The 14816-nt window shown below is 42.3% G+C and overlaps 1 protein-coding gene across 1 annotated transcript in view; it reads left to right on the plus strand.

Moving 5' to 3' along the window:
• Positions 1-6585: 6585 nt before the first annotated feature.
• Positions 6586-14816, plus strand: part of epha10 (EPH receptor A10) — a gene marked incomplete at both ends in the record, with an annotated part of 179559 nt that continues 171328 nt past the window's right edge. The window contains one exon of the mRNA XM_080485678.1: positions 6586-6664. Within this exon, the coding sequence (XP_080341804.1) occupies positions 6586-6664 (79 nt within the window). The remainder of the gene's footprint in view (positions 6665-14816) is intronic.

Raw genomic sequence — 14816 nt, forward strand, 5'->3', positions numbered from 1 at the left:
CGTTGGTGTGATTAACGTCTGGCGGCTAATCGTCTCGGCGAGCCCATCTGAAGGAAGCAAAGAGTGACGCCGGTTTAAAACCCGCCGTTGTCACCACCGCTGTGAGTGTGCTGTACATGTGTGTCTGTGTTAACGTCCTCCCGTGCATGTGTGAGGCGTCCATCTTTTCTCCAGGACACATTAACACCTTCTCACTCGCCGGCGTTTACACGGTTCTATCCTGGGAATAACACAGCGACGCTACAATACATCTGGGACCTGAAAGCTTACTGTCATCAAACACCCCTCTTTCTCCACCACTTCCTCTTCCTCTCTTCCTCCTATCCTCCTCCTGAATGGTGTCAGAAGATTTCGGTGAAATTATTTAGAAGGAGGCGGGGAAGGAGAAGAGACGGACCAGAACCAGATCGACCTTTTCATTGCGAGTTCATCTCGTCCACGTTAACCCCGTTTTGGGTCGACCGACGTTTTCTGTGCTCATGACGGCTCTGTAACATCGTAGTAATAATATCGTATTACAACTAAAACCAAAACTAAACTAAAGCATGTGTTATTGTTCTAGACACATATATGTATGTTACATCCATAGCACAAAGTGTCCAGCAACCACCTTTTGGAAACTCTTGAGGCGTTTCCGGTAAAGTTTACCACCAGCATCAGACTAATGTTGCATAAGAAAGTACTCGGGAGGATGTCACTGAAAACTGAGCAATCACAGAGGTTTCTTTTTTTTGATAAATAAAGTGTAGAATACTTGAGATGCTAGTTTTGTTATTTAAATGATCCCCTGGACAGTTTAAAAGTAGCCTGCTGCCTTCATCCATCCAACCCTCCATCCATCTCTGCAGCGATTTGTCAAACTCAAGGTTGCGTGGTGCTGGACCTGATCCCAGCTGACTCAGGTCAGCAGTCCATCACAGGACAAACACAACTCTGTTTTCGCCATATCTCTTTGTCTCTCTCCACATGCAGTACCTCATTTTTTACCTCGCTCGTTTTTGAGCTCATGTCACCTCTATTTGTCTTCCATCCACCAAACATTTCCATTACACTCCATTTTCGTTGAGCACGTGTTCACTGAATTCAAACTCTTGTCTGTCTTCTTGTCGTATAGAAAGACAGACCTGCTTGAGCGTGTGTTCTCATTATAAGGGCGGTTAGTGTGAGTTAGTTCCAGCTAAAATATTAATGTTCATAGTTTAAAAAGCAGCCTCACATTCACAAATATGGGCAGTTGAGAGTCTTAGAGTACCAAAAGACCTGAAGAAAAATGAAGAACATGCAACCTCCACGCAGAAAAGTCACAACTTTTTGAAAACTGTCTGTCTCCTTAGAAACGGGGCAAAATGAAACTTTTTGAAAATGCTCGAACTGCATCTCCGTGTAACCGTCGGAAAACCTAACTTTTTTGAAACGCTGCTATTTGTCATGCTCACTCCGGCCACGGTGACGAGTTCCTCTGCACACGCTCAGTCGACGGACAATCAGAACGATGTTTCCTCCAGAGTGGCGTCACTCCCAGTCCATAGTCTCCTGGGACTTGGTGGTTTTAGAGTTGAGCGTCTACGTCATTGTCAGCGTTTCTGCCAGTTGTGTGTAAACTGACATCGTTTTCAAATCGTTGCGTTTGAACGTGAAACTTTTCGGAAACAAAAACGATGCATTTTCACCTGAAGTGTTGTCATTTAAATGTGGCCTAAATAACAGCATGGAAGCATGGAAGCATTGCGTTTTTATGTCTTTTAACCACAAAACAAAAATGGTTTGAAAATATTATGTATATTTAGAAAAAGAAAAGAAAAGTATGACTGCTCATAAGCAGTTTCTGGTTTTAAATAGTTTAGGAAGGTTATTTTTATTTATTTATGCACACAGGAGAGATGAACTGGGAGGGAAAGAGGAGGACAGCCCTGAGATAATATGCAACAATGATCCCTGGCTTGAAACGCACTGTGAGCATCACATTTCATGTGGTACATGTCTGAGCCTCGGGCCACTGGACTCTGCCAAGACGGAGCTCCCAGTCCTCAGCAAAGGCCCGCCGGAGTTAACAAATACGCTGTTTGTCAACTAAAGGAGAAGAAATATATGCAAAATCCCCAAAAAACAATCACTAATTTAAGCAAATATTCGAAACAGGAATTAAATAGTCGTTGTAGTCATTTACAGAGATATTTTTGTAGTATTAACTGAAACACCAAAGAGTTTGGCCCCTTTGCTTTATCAAAATATCAAATCAAAAGTTAAAAAAACCCAAACTATCTGCTTTGTTTATTCTGTCATTCTGCCATTTCTGTTAGAAAGAAACAAATTGAGAGCAGATACGGAATAGTGTTGGTGTGAAACTGGTTCAGAGTAGTGAACCTGCAGGATTGAGGTGTGTGTGTGTGTGTGTGTGTGTGTGTGTGTGTGTGTGTGTGTGTGTGTGTGTGTGTGTGTTCACGCACCTCATACAGATTTTACATCCATTAACTGCTTCAGCGCCGCCTTTTCTATAGACGTGTGAGGTATGTGCCCCCTCGTTCCTGGCAGCCATTGTGCCTCTGGATCAATAATGGTAAACCAGGGCCAGGGGACGCGTTGCTGCAGGTTGAATGTTGCGTGTGCCCTTGTTGACATGGAAGCAAATGGAAAAATACAATTTGTCCTGTCAGAGAGGAATCAAGGGAAACAGAGCCAGAGGTTTTCTTAAAAAAAATAAAAATAAGAATACCAACAATGTGGGTTTCTAACCTTTTTGCAGCCCCTCATATGGTCTTAATGAAAAGCTGTTTTCAAATGAAAATGCAAAACCTTCGTGGCGTTTTGGCCCAGAGCCACTGAAAACACAACTTTTTGACAACGGCTCCCAACACTTCATTTCGGTCTCCGTGGAAACGGGGGAAACACAATTTTCTGAAAACGCTCGGGCTCCGTCTCCATGGAGACGGCAGAAACGTTGCTACTGCGCATGCACACCATGGTGTTAGTAACTAGTCGTTCTGCACATGCTCAGTAGAAGGACAATAAGATCAGTGTCTCCTCCAGAGTGTCAAGACTCCCCGTCCATATTCTCCTGGGACTTGATAGTTTCATAGTTGACGGTCACTGTAATAATGAATGTCTCTGTGGTTTCATTACTTAAACAAACAAACAGCACCCACTAGTGGCCCAAAATGAAAACTACATCAGCAATTCTCCCGTTTCCGTGTTTTCAAAGCGTCGTCGTGTAACGTGAATCTTTTCGGAAAGAAAAAGGTGTTTTTAAGACGGACAAACACAGAACATAAACATTCCTCGTAGAACAGCCTGGAATTTTACAATCTATGTAACGTGACATGTTAAAATCCAGATGTGTGTGTGTGTGTGTGTGTGTGTGTGTGTGTGTGTGTGTGTGTGTGTGTGTGTGTGTGATGGAGTCTGAGAGGAGACGGAGGATGAGTGAGTGGAGCTGCTGGCCTCTGTCCTTGGTGAGTAATGGCCACAGAGGAGGACAGATGATCATGTTCATCAGCTCCCAGAACTGAGGCTACTGGCCCCCCTGCTGGGGAGGATCAGTCAGGCTGACGGCCCATAATCTGTGTGTGTGTGTGTGTGTGTGTGCGTTTGTGTGTGTGTGTGTGTGTGTGTGTGTGTGTGTGTGTGTGTGTGTGTGTGTGTGTGTGTGTGTGTGTGTGTGTGTGTGTGTGCGTGTGTGTGTGTGTGTGTCTGAGAGGGGGGCTGGGTGACAACTGTGATAATGAGTCTTGCCGCTGATTATGGAGCGTACAGGAAGGTGGATGTGCGGCGCGGTGCAGAGATGTGTGTTTGCACACCGCCGCTCAGTGGGACAGTGTTAGTGTATGTGATATTAAGAGGACTTACTTACATTTATTAGAGTGCTGGTTTATATCTGGCAGTTGCAGAGCTCGCTTCAGGGCGAAATTAGGTGTGCTGACTCGCCTTTTCATTAGCATGTCATTAAAGTTTGAAAAGTGGCTAAATAATCAAGGCTGGTGAGACACGTCGAAGAGCTGCCCAGTGGTGGATACTATTAATGCAATTCTGAGGCTTTAAGTTCATGTTTATGGCTCGAGTGTCAGGCTTTGAAAGGAATAAAAGACACGGTAAATTCAAGGAGTATTTCGGGGACGCTGCCATGTTGGTATTTGAAATGTAAAAACAAAAAAGATCAAAAGATCTTTGATCACAATAAAGAGACTGATGAGAGCACTTGAACTTATTGATTTCAATGTTTCAGAAATGGTTTAAATTCCATTTGACCGGGTCATTATCATTTACAGAGCGGGGAGGGAGAGGGACAGGAGCTGGTTCTGCACAGAGCTGTTTTCAGGTTCTTGATCAGTTTTGTTTTGAAGATTCTTTCTTCACCAAAGCTCTTTTTGGTTTGTAATTTCCTCTTTGAATCTGCAGCCGCCTTCTTTTTATTCCAGCTTTCAGCCAAGACTTTATTGATTAAAGATTTAACCTGTGTTCACATCACCAGTTCTCACAAAAACAGTATCTTGCTTGTCAATTGGCAATAAACTGTATTGCTTTCTCAGCTAAAGTGGAGCAATAATCAATTGAGGACATTACGTCTGAGTGTGTGTGTGTGCGTGTGCGTGTGTGTAGATCTTTTTGTGCATGTGGATATTATAGCGGGAGAAAACACACTTATGTGCAGAACTTTAGTTAAAATGACACCAACAGCATTTTTCATCTTACAGACTCAAAGAACATCCAGTGACAGAGTCTTACCTTGGTCCAGATAAACCATGAAGGTTTTTCAGGAAGCACAGAGTCATTGTCGCCCTTCCATTAACAGGCTTTCAATTTTACCACAAAACAAAAAAGAGGGTCAAAAGTAATGTTGTCTAGGTGTGTTGCTTTGTTTTCATGTTGTTTTCATCTTGTGTTTGTGAGGCTGTCAGGGGGAGTTTGTTAGAACTTACTTCATTCAACAGCTATCGAGACGTTTTTTTTACATTTCACTGTATTTTGCACCAGAAGGTTTCAATAAAATTTCCGTTATGTGGAGATTGGAGTCACTTTCAGTAGTAATTGTTTAGTTTCCATCAACATATTGACATTTCCGTCATGTCTACTCTGCTTCACAACAAAAAAAAAGCTTTAAAGTTTAGATTTAAAGGTTATTATGGCACTACTTTACCCGTCCAGTCCACTCAGGATGAAATTGAGGCTGTATGTGAACTGAAATAGGTTTGACAGCCCTCCACTGGGGGCACCAGAGAGCTTCAAGAAGGTTGCAGCAACAAAAATGAAAGCCAATCAGTCCTTTTCTCCAGCTCAATTTCCTATATTTCTTTTTTTTTTTAATTTTAAGAACAATCAAAATCAATACCATTAAAAATAAATGAAACACGTACATTTTAAAACACAATTTATTGTAATTGCAATGCAGGTTTAGTGCAGATACAGTTGTGACAGATGCAGACCATAAATAAAGACTAGATCTATCAGATTATAGCTGTTGAAGCTAAATTCTCTTATAATGTGAAAAATATGTGCAGCTTGGGAGTGTGGAAAATGTGTTTGAAACTCAAAATATTCTTAAAAGAATCTCTTTGAGTAATTAAGTTATTAGTAAACTTAACTTACACATATCAAGGGGTTATAAAAAATAAGCAATGCATAGTACAGCTTTCAGGGTACTGCTTTCAGAAAAACAACTGCGTTTTCCTCTCTGGACCTCACGCCAATCTTCTTTCTTTCTTTCATCATAATGTCCAAATACTGTGTATATTCTAGCCTGCATATATACAGAAGTACATTTAATACAGTTGATAATGGGTGCGACATTAGTAGTAGTAGCAGTAGTATCGTCAATTAACATGAGAGAATCTGGCTCTCAACCACCAAACAGACAATAATGACTCTAGGTAATAAGGCAGTAATGATGCACCTACCACTACCGTTTTACTTTGAACTCTAAGTTACAGTCGCCAGAAGAAGAAAAAAAGCACTTTTGTTAACAGGAAGTGTTGAGGTCAAATATTAATGCATGCTCTGCACCAATTGGCAGAATCAGACCACACTGGTTTGTAGTATAAATAAATAAATAAATGTTTTCATTTATGTATTTATTAATCATCCAGACAACAAATTCTAATCTGAGGGGGGCCTCAAGTCAAAATGTGCATCAGACCCCTCAGAGGCTTGGCCCAGCACTGCCGTGGATAATCCGATTTACTGATCTTCAGTCTCTTGGAAACCAGTTTCAGAATTTCTAATTGTTGAAGACATGCAGACTCTAATGAGAATAACGGGTATTTACTCCACATTCTTTGGATGCGCGAAACGCGCGCGCACTGCTGCGGTGCGTTGACTCTGCTGACTCTCGCGGAAACACCTGGCGCAGGAGATTTCAGGTTCCATCGCCTCGATAGGTCGAGCCCGCACTCCTCTCCAGGACACGTCCCGTTCCATTGCGCGCGCCCGACGTCAATCTTCCCGGCAAAACCCTCCCCCGAGATATGAAATAGAGCGCGTGGCGCGCAGGCTCCCGCACTGCTCCGCTCCATCACTGCGTGCGTCTCTGCTGCGGTGCGTTGCGCGCAGGCTGGAGAGAGATGACAAGAGCCCCGCGGACCTGGCCACACAAACATGGATCTCCCTAAAACGCTGGTTTCGGTGCTTTGGATATTATTGCTGAACGGAGTGAAAGACTGCCCCGCAGAAGAAGGTATGTAAAACGCGTATCGGTGGTTTTGTATTTTATTTTTTTTTTATTTTTCCTTTCAAAAACGCGTTGATCGGCGGATAGTTTTTGCGCTTATCCTGCGATTAGAAGCAGGTGCAGCGGGAGGACGTCACACGTAGCAGGGCTTGGAAACTCGCAGAACAGATTGCACATTAAGATAGTGTAAAAAAAAAAAAAAAGAAGAAGAAGCGAGGCGCATTAGAAGCTGGGCTGTGAAAGATTTACGCATCTGCGCTCAAAAGAAACCCCGAAATAAACCCGGAGCTTTTTAACAAATTCTCCCTTTCTTTGAATAATCGCATTGTTTTTTTTCCAGATTCATAAAGTCTTAAATAAAAAAAATAACAAACACTGCTAGCACTTATATGAAAGACAAATGTTGATAAGTTTAATTTAAACATAAAAAACTAAACAAACAAAGAAAAAGCCCAGCATGGACCACGGTGGCTTTTTCCTGCCACAGTGAACAAACGTTCATTCTGTAGTTATCTGTTTGGAAAGGAACAAGTGTTCTCAGCATCTTCTCATTAACGGAAATAAATTTCCTCTGTTCGAGATGTGACCTGCACTGAAAGGTTTTTCTCATTTAGGTTGGTGCAACTGGTTTCTTTGTCGTTTCGCCCATTTAAATCTAGTGAGAATTATTCCTCTATCTTTTTTTTTACTAGCAGGATTACATCTCTATATAAAATCAATTATTTCTTTATCTTTCCATCAGCATTCAACCAAGAATTCAATCAGTAATGGAGGTGAACAACATATAATTCACTTAGTATTTTATCAAGATTTAATGCTAATGCAGTGTGGGATTTGGGCTGCAGGCTTGTTTAATTGCTCTTGTGCATTAGGACTCAAGTGTTGGAGGACAGCTGGTTTTATTCCTTGCATCCATCTGCAGTTGATCTTAGCTGAGTTTAGGTGAAGGAAGGACAGGTCAGCAGTTCATCACAGGACAAGCACAAAGAGACGACACACGTATTTACTCAGACACTGGAGAAACAAGTGAATTTGGTGTAAAAAGGCCCCGAAGCCCGAATCCAGCGCCGCCCAAGCAACAAAAAATTAAAGTTGTGACCGGCTGTGTGAGGTGTGATCCTCATCAGTTGTGCGATTGTGAAGTGGAATACACTGTAATGGCTTCAGCCCGCCTCAGGCTCTTTCTAAAGAGGAGGCTATATTGGCAAAGGCACAGCTGAGTGGGTTTTAGATATAAACACCACTTGTAATCACTCGCACACATACGTGCCATAACCTATATGTTCCCCAAGGAGAGTGCATTTGGTGCACTGGCATACCTCACAGCCATGCATCATTCACACACAGTACTGCTGGATTAGCACGCACACACAACTCAGGGTCAAATGCACACAGTGGTTTGGCATGAGCATGTTGCATGCGAGCGGACATACGCATGTTTAGTGGGACATTTTCTCCTACTTGAGGCTCGTTTTCCTTCACACGCAAACACACACACATACACACACACACACACACACACACACACACACACGCAAACACACACACGAACAGTCGCTCACATTTCCACTGGATGCTCCACACATGGAGCCTTTCCCAGATTGATTCGGTTCCCTGGAATGCTGGGGAGCAGGATTTGGATGCGAGCTTTTGTTTAATTGATGTTGTGACAGCGATTAATTGCTGTGAAAGCAACGTGCTCCTGAAGGCGGCTATTGGCAGCGATTCTTCTCGCGGTTTGTGAGGATATCTGAGATGGAGAAAACGCCTGAGAATTGTTTTTGGTTCTCCCCTTTTTTTATTCTCAACTATTATGTCCATATTAAATAAGCAGGTGCTTCGTTCTGAGTAAGAAACTCTTTAATGAGAGGGAAAAGTGTGTTTTAGCAGCAGTCCCACCTGTATCTCCGGGTTTCAGCATCAGTTCAAGCGTTTCATAATGTTCTTTTATAATGTTTGAGTGGCTGTTTGATCAGCACTCATTCTTCAGTGCCCCGGCTCTCATTAGGAGCCCTTTAGTAGCTGTTATCATCAGTTTTACATGCTCCTTTGTGCATTTCTCTGCTCCCCTTCTTTTCTCTCCATGCGCCAACAGCGTTGCTTTAATGTCAGAACAGATTCTTGTTTCTTCTTTTGTGCCTCCCCTCTTCCTGTTTCCCTTTCTTCTTCCCCCTCCCTCCACTCATACGTGACCCCTCTCCTTCTTTTATATGCCTCCCGCATCCCGAGCTGACTTGGCAATCACTAATACGAGCGGGGGGCTCGGGTGTCCACCGTCCCACGCCGACGCCTCACACAGTCAGTCCAGCCACTCCTCCTCCCTTCAGGTTGCTTTTCTCATTTCCCACGCCTCAGCGCTAACACACCTTGGCATCTCATCGGGATCTCATTTACTTCTCCTCTCTTCCCTCTACCTTCCTCCCTCCCTCGCTCCCTCCTTCCCTGCATCCCGTCCATGCTGCAGCAGGCTGAGAGAAGCCAGGCAGAGAACAATAGATGCAGATTGATGGAGAAGCGTGAGTCTCAGAAACTACGGCATAACCTGTGGGTTTATCCTGTCAGCTTTGTTTGATCCCTCGCCGTGTCGGGATGGCTCGGCCGACTCCACGTTCTTGGCAGTCGTACGCCCTATTGTTTACCTCCCGCCGAATTCGGCTGGTACGCGTCCAAATCCTCCCCTGTCAGGAGTCATTTAGAATTTACAGCCGACATTGTCAACCATAAAGCTTTACGACGCCGAGACATGAATTAGTTCATCGTAAAGTTCATGCATTCACATCCTTCTTTAAAAAAACCAAAAACAAAAGCCCTCCTGCCAGTATCTGATGTAGGAGTTTGATCTGAAAGGCAGCACTGATTCTGTTGAGGTTTTTATCACGCAGAAGAGATGAAGGTTGAGCTCATTCAGAGGAACAGCTCATGTTGGACAGTTTGGCAAAGTGACCGAGGCGAGGTCGGAATGGTTTGGTCATGATTTTAGGAAAAAGGACGGCGATGTAGCTCAAGATTGTGAATAAAGTGAAGGAAGACGGAGGAAGCTGCAGGAGAGGAAGATGATGTCCACAGGAAAAAGAGGAAGGTCTGAATGGTTAGATGAGCTGTAAAGCACTTGTTCATTTGTAGCCCAGTTTACTGACGTGCTATACATTTGTCCGCAGGGATTTACATTTAAGGTCATGAGAAATGAGAGAAATGAAAGCTGCTAGTTTTTCTCAGATGTCAGTTCTTCACTTCCTGTTTACATCGGTTTGGTTTTTATTTCCTTTTTACAAAACATTAATGGATGACGACTTAATATAATGATTAGGGATGCACCGATTCCACTTTAAGGACGAGTACAAGTACGAGTACTGATCTTTAGATACATGCCGATATCAAGTACTAATACCAATACTTATTAAATGCCAGTAAGCCTATTTTCATACGCATAAAGTACACAAAGGATATGCATCACTGCGTCCACATTAGCATAGAGCATAACGTCTGTGTATGATGTTGCAGGTGGATGACGTCCTGTAATACTCTCCGAGTTATATCAGGGAATTTTTTTCTGAGTAGACCATGTAGTATCGCACCCGATACTACATACTGGTATCGGTACTGGTGTCGGTGCATCTGTAACGTCACTCCAAACCAAAGGCTGACCGTTCAGATTGAAGTGCCACCACTGGCAGTGCAGGATTTCTGTAGTTTCTGTGGTTCTATATAATAAACAGCATAAGGAAAAGTATTCGAAGAGTTTTTCCACAGAGAAGACTGCTTTACTTTCGTCTGCGTGTCCCCGACGACCCGATGTTTATGTGGAGTGTGTGTGACAGCTCAGCCTTGATCTTTTCCATTAATACGGACCGTGTCTCTTGCTTTAGATTTATTATGTTTCTATTCGAGTCTGTTCAGTGAAATCAAAAGGTCTCGACATGAGCAGAGTTCTCATCTTACCGAGTTTTATTTTCATTGTCTGGAAAAAAGTTGGATTTTTTGAATTTTATAAATGCATCTCCTTAGAAAGCTGTTTGATGTTAAATGTTATCTGCAGATAATGTTGACTTTCTTTAGTGTTTTTCTCGAATCAGAGCTAACCACATCTGAATTTAGGAAATCACTTTTATAAAGTCTATAAAGACGCATTATAAAGTACTGGGCTTTCACTTGAAGTTGGTCAGTGGCACTGTTCAAAGTATTTAAAGAGTTAAATATCTCAGCCTGCACTACATTGATTTTGACCTTTCATTTCAAATATATCACTCGAAAGTCTTCCAGCTTTGTTGAAGTACTCCGTGATTTGTAGTATCATTAAACGTGCTTTAGTACTTGTATTTATAGCAAGGAGGTCAAATGAATGTGCTCAGTTTCTAGGCAGCTACTCACCTAATTGATACCGAGTCCCCGATCATAAACACCAGCGATGTGCTGGATTTGTGGAAAAAAAAATGAAAAAAACAGCTTCATGTTTTAATGCGAATTAGTGCAATGAAGTAATGTAGTATTCTAATTTAAAAGCCTCTATTTAGCACCTATCAACAAATATCATCATTTCATTTCAGTTTATAAGAATATCCAAAATTAAAGAAATGACCAAAATGTTCGTCTGGGTTTGAGTTCTAAGGTCATCACAGCTGACGGTTTATTTTGAGTTTGTTACGACAGGAGAAGTTTTCATTGTATTTTGCACCAGAAGGTTTCATTAATATTGGCTTCATGTTGAGATTGCAGCCATTTTCCATTTACCTTTGGGAAAGAATAGACCTTTTCATCATGAATAGTCTGCGCCACAACAAAGAAAAACTTTATAGTTTAAATTTAAAGATTATCACGCCTCTGAACTTTCTGCAAACGCAGAGAAGTTCTGTCAGGAGAAATTGTATTTTTTTTTCTGTTCCATTGGATATGAATTTAGTTTTGGGCTGCCGGTGATAGTGGTGATGTGGCACTCATTGAAAAAGAAAAGAAGTTATTCAAAGCGAGTATTATCCACCTTCTCTAATTTGTTGTGTGATGACAAATCCTATAATTAGTACTGTGAGGTGATCAGACTGACTAATATTGGGTTGGTCTGAGTAGTAGCGCTCCCCCCTCGCAGGCATCAGCTGGGACTAATTGCCTGTGATTGATGCGGGGTTATTTCAGCTCCGTCGGTATGGCCTAGGACTGATGCAGTGGTCCGTCTCCGGCTGACAAGGACAGCCATGGGCCGGTGTGTGTTGGATCAGACGACGGTGACCTCTGTGAGTGATTTGTGACGGCGGCGGGCGTCTTTTCTGCCGAGGCCCCGGGGATGTTGTCATTTTCAGAGCAGGGTGAAGGTAGAGGCACAGGTGTGGTGAAAATGAAGAAAAGCAAGTCCCATCTAAGAAATGATGCATCGCCAGCAGGGGAGAGGAGGAGGCGGCGTCCGGGGTTCAGAGGTGGACAGCAGACGTACAACAAACAAGGGGGAGTGGCTGAGCGAGGGACAGAGAAAGCTACTCGAGGGAATCCGTGATGAGGGAATTGTAATCTGCCACCGCTGCTTTGTTCCACGACACTCGTAAGTTACATGTAATCAAACAGAGCAAGGGTTAAAATAAGAAGTCAATGCAGCAGCTCAGCCAGATCCTTATTTACCTCACACTCCGCTGGAACACACCGAGACTGATAGACTGATGAATTGTATGTTCAGTAGAGAGTATGTCTGTCTATTGAATCCCAATAGAGTCGCCGGATTTCTTTTCTTCAGGATGAGGATGGTGTTACAGTATCGGGCCGTTCTGCTGGATCGGCAGGAACGAGCCTCTGGAGGAGGTGTGAGGAATCTGTGTGTCTGTTCATATGTGGGAGGAAGGACGAGGGCTGAGCAGGTGTCTCAGCCACATCGGACAGTCAGTAAGGCGCTTTGTGCAGCAGCCGCTACCTCTGCACGTCTATGGAACAGACTTTTTCTGTTCTCTTGTTGGATTGTAATTATGTTTAATTCAACACATTTCCACCAATTTTGTTTTCCTTCATTTTTGTGAATTTCACCTCCGTTTTTGAGTGAAAACGCGAAGCTTTCGTTCTGCTTCAGGGGTCCGTTTACACGACAGTGGTGCTCAGAGCCACTGAAAATGCAACTTTCTAAAAACGGCTCCTTAGGGTGGATCTTTCTGAAAACGCTCCGTCTCCATGTCAGTGGTGGAAACGCTGCTGCTGCGCCTGTGCACCACGGCAGTGGTAAACACTCCCTCGGCTGATGAAAATCAACCGATACTGATATCGGTATCGGTTATCGGTTATCGGCTCATCGCTGACTCCTGCTGGGGGTCAGAAATGCTAACCACCACCCAGCCTGTGCTTAAATCAATGAATGAATGAATGAAGTTGTGTGGGGAGTAATTGACTGGTGGCATTAGCAAAAGCAATGAATAATAATAAAAGTGAGATGATTGACAAAGGAAAGAAGAAATGTGAGACACATGCTAAGAAAAACAAATAACACAGAAATGGTAAAACATCAAATTGATGAGTATGTGAACAAAAACTCGATCAACTCCGCTCAAACAGTTTAGAAGGAAAAATATCAAATATTTTCTGTTTGAATGAAAGTTTCCTGTTTTACATATTTCATTACAGAATACATTTTATTTTCATGCAGGTTATCGATGGCTTGTGGGTTTTTAATATTGCATTGATTAAATATATGGACAATTGACATTGAATTATCCTTTTAAGCACAGAATTAAATGATAAAGTAATCATTAATGTCCATGCCTGCCCGGGGTTAAATCGTGATGTACGGGACAGACTTTCATCTTTCACCTCGTTTCCAGATGATTCAGTTTGTTCAATTTCACTTTCCCAAGTGTGAGGCGTCATTATTATATTGCTTGTTTGATCAGGAGTCCAAAATGTTAATTGTAATGCACTTTATAGAAGGAAAACAGCAATCCTTCATGTGAAATTACAGTCTTTGGGTGACTTGCATTTTAGTTGAATTACTATTGACATTCATCAAGATGGTCGAACCCTTAATTAAACTAATTGTTTTACTTTGTTACAATTCAAAGGCATTCACATTATATAAAATCAGAGATTCACCAGTTTTTACAGATATAATGTGGCCTGGAGCCAGATTATATTGGCAAAGGTTCAGCTTGAGTCTTGTATGTTAAAAAAAAAAAAAAAAAAATCATTCAGTTTGTCTCTCAGTTCAGTATATCTCTGGGCTACAAGTGACAATCATTGATATGTTTTTATAATGCCAGAATGTATGAAAATGTGGGTGAAGAAAGATGAGAAAACTGTATAAAACACTGTAAATGGTCTGGGTGGGTACGTGCGTGTACGTAGTTACTACCAATAAAAGCTAAGTGACAAACAGGACACAGGAAAATGAGAATGGAAGAACAGGCAGTGCTTCCTGTGTGAGGTGTAGTGGAGGTTGCTGTGTTGACCCTAATACTTATTTACCACGGTTTGTAAACCAATATATTGGTCATCACAGTAGTACTACTGGCAGTACGATGCAAGCAGCTGAAAGAATGCTGCTTTGGCTTTTTATTTAATGGGCTGAGGGAATGTGTCGGCGTCCTTGAACACTGAACATCAGAATGCTTCCGGTGGATTGAAGGCAGCCGTTTCCACTCTGTGCATGAAGGAGTGATCCTGAACGTGAGAAGTACTTTGAGACTCCGTTTATACGAAAACGCATCGTCTTGGTTTCAGCAAAGTTTCCAGTTTATGTGGCAGCATTTTGAAAGTGATGTCTGTTTACATGGAAACAGCAGAAACTCTGTTATTACGGTGACTGTCAAAATAAAAGTACCAAGTCCCACAGGAGAATCTGGACTGGGAGTCATGACACCACACAGGAAACTTTGTTCTGATTGGCTCTACTGAGCATGTGCAGAACACTAGTTGTTATGGCTGTGGTCTGCATGTGCAGCATTTCCTTCCAGTTGCTCAGAGTCCGGCTTTTTTTAAAAGTCCCACTTTTCGAGCTTCTCTCAAAAAAGTTTCATTTTTTTATGGCTCTGAGTACTGTTGTTGCGTAAACTGACGCCCATAAAGCAACGAAAGTTTTGCAAAACGTTCGTGTAAGACAGCTGATGTGGTTAAAAAACAAAAAAAAACATTATACAAGTGAAATCCATTTTCCATTTCCTCAGAACACAAAAAGCATCAACTATTAACTTCATCTTCT

The sequence above is a fragment of the Lipophrys pholis genome (assembly GCF_963383615.2).
Source record: "Lipophrys pholis genome assembly, chromosome: 17".
NCBI classification, from domain to species: Eukaryota; Metazoa; Chordata; class Actinopteri; order Blenniiformes; family Blenniidae; genus Lipophrys; species Lipophrys pholis.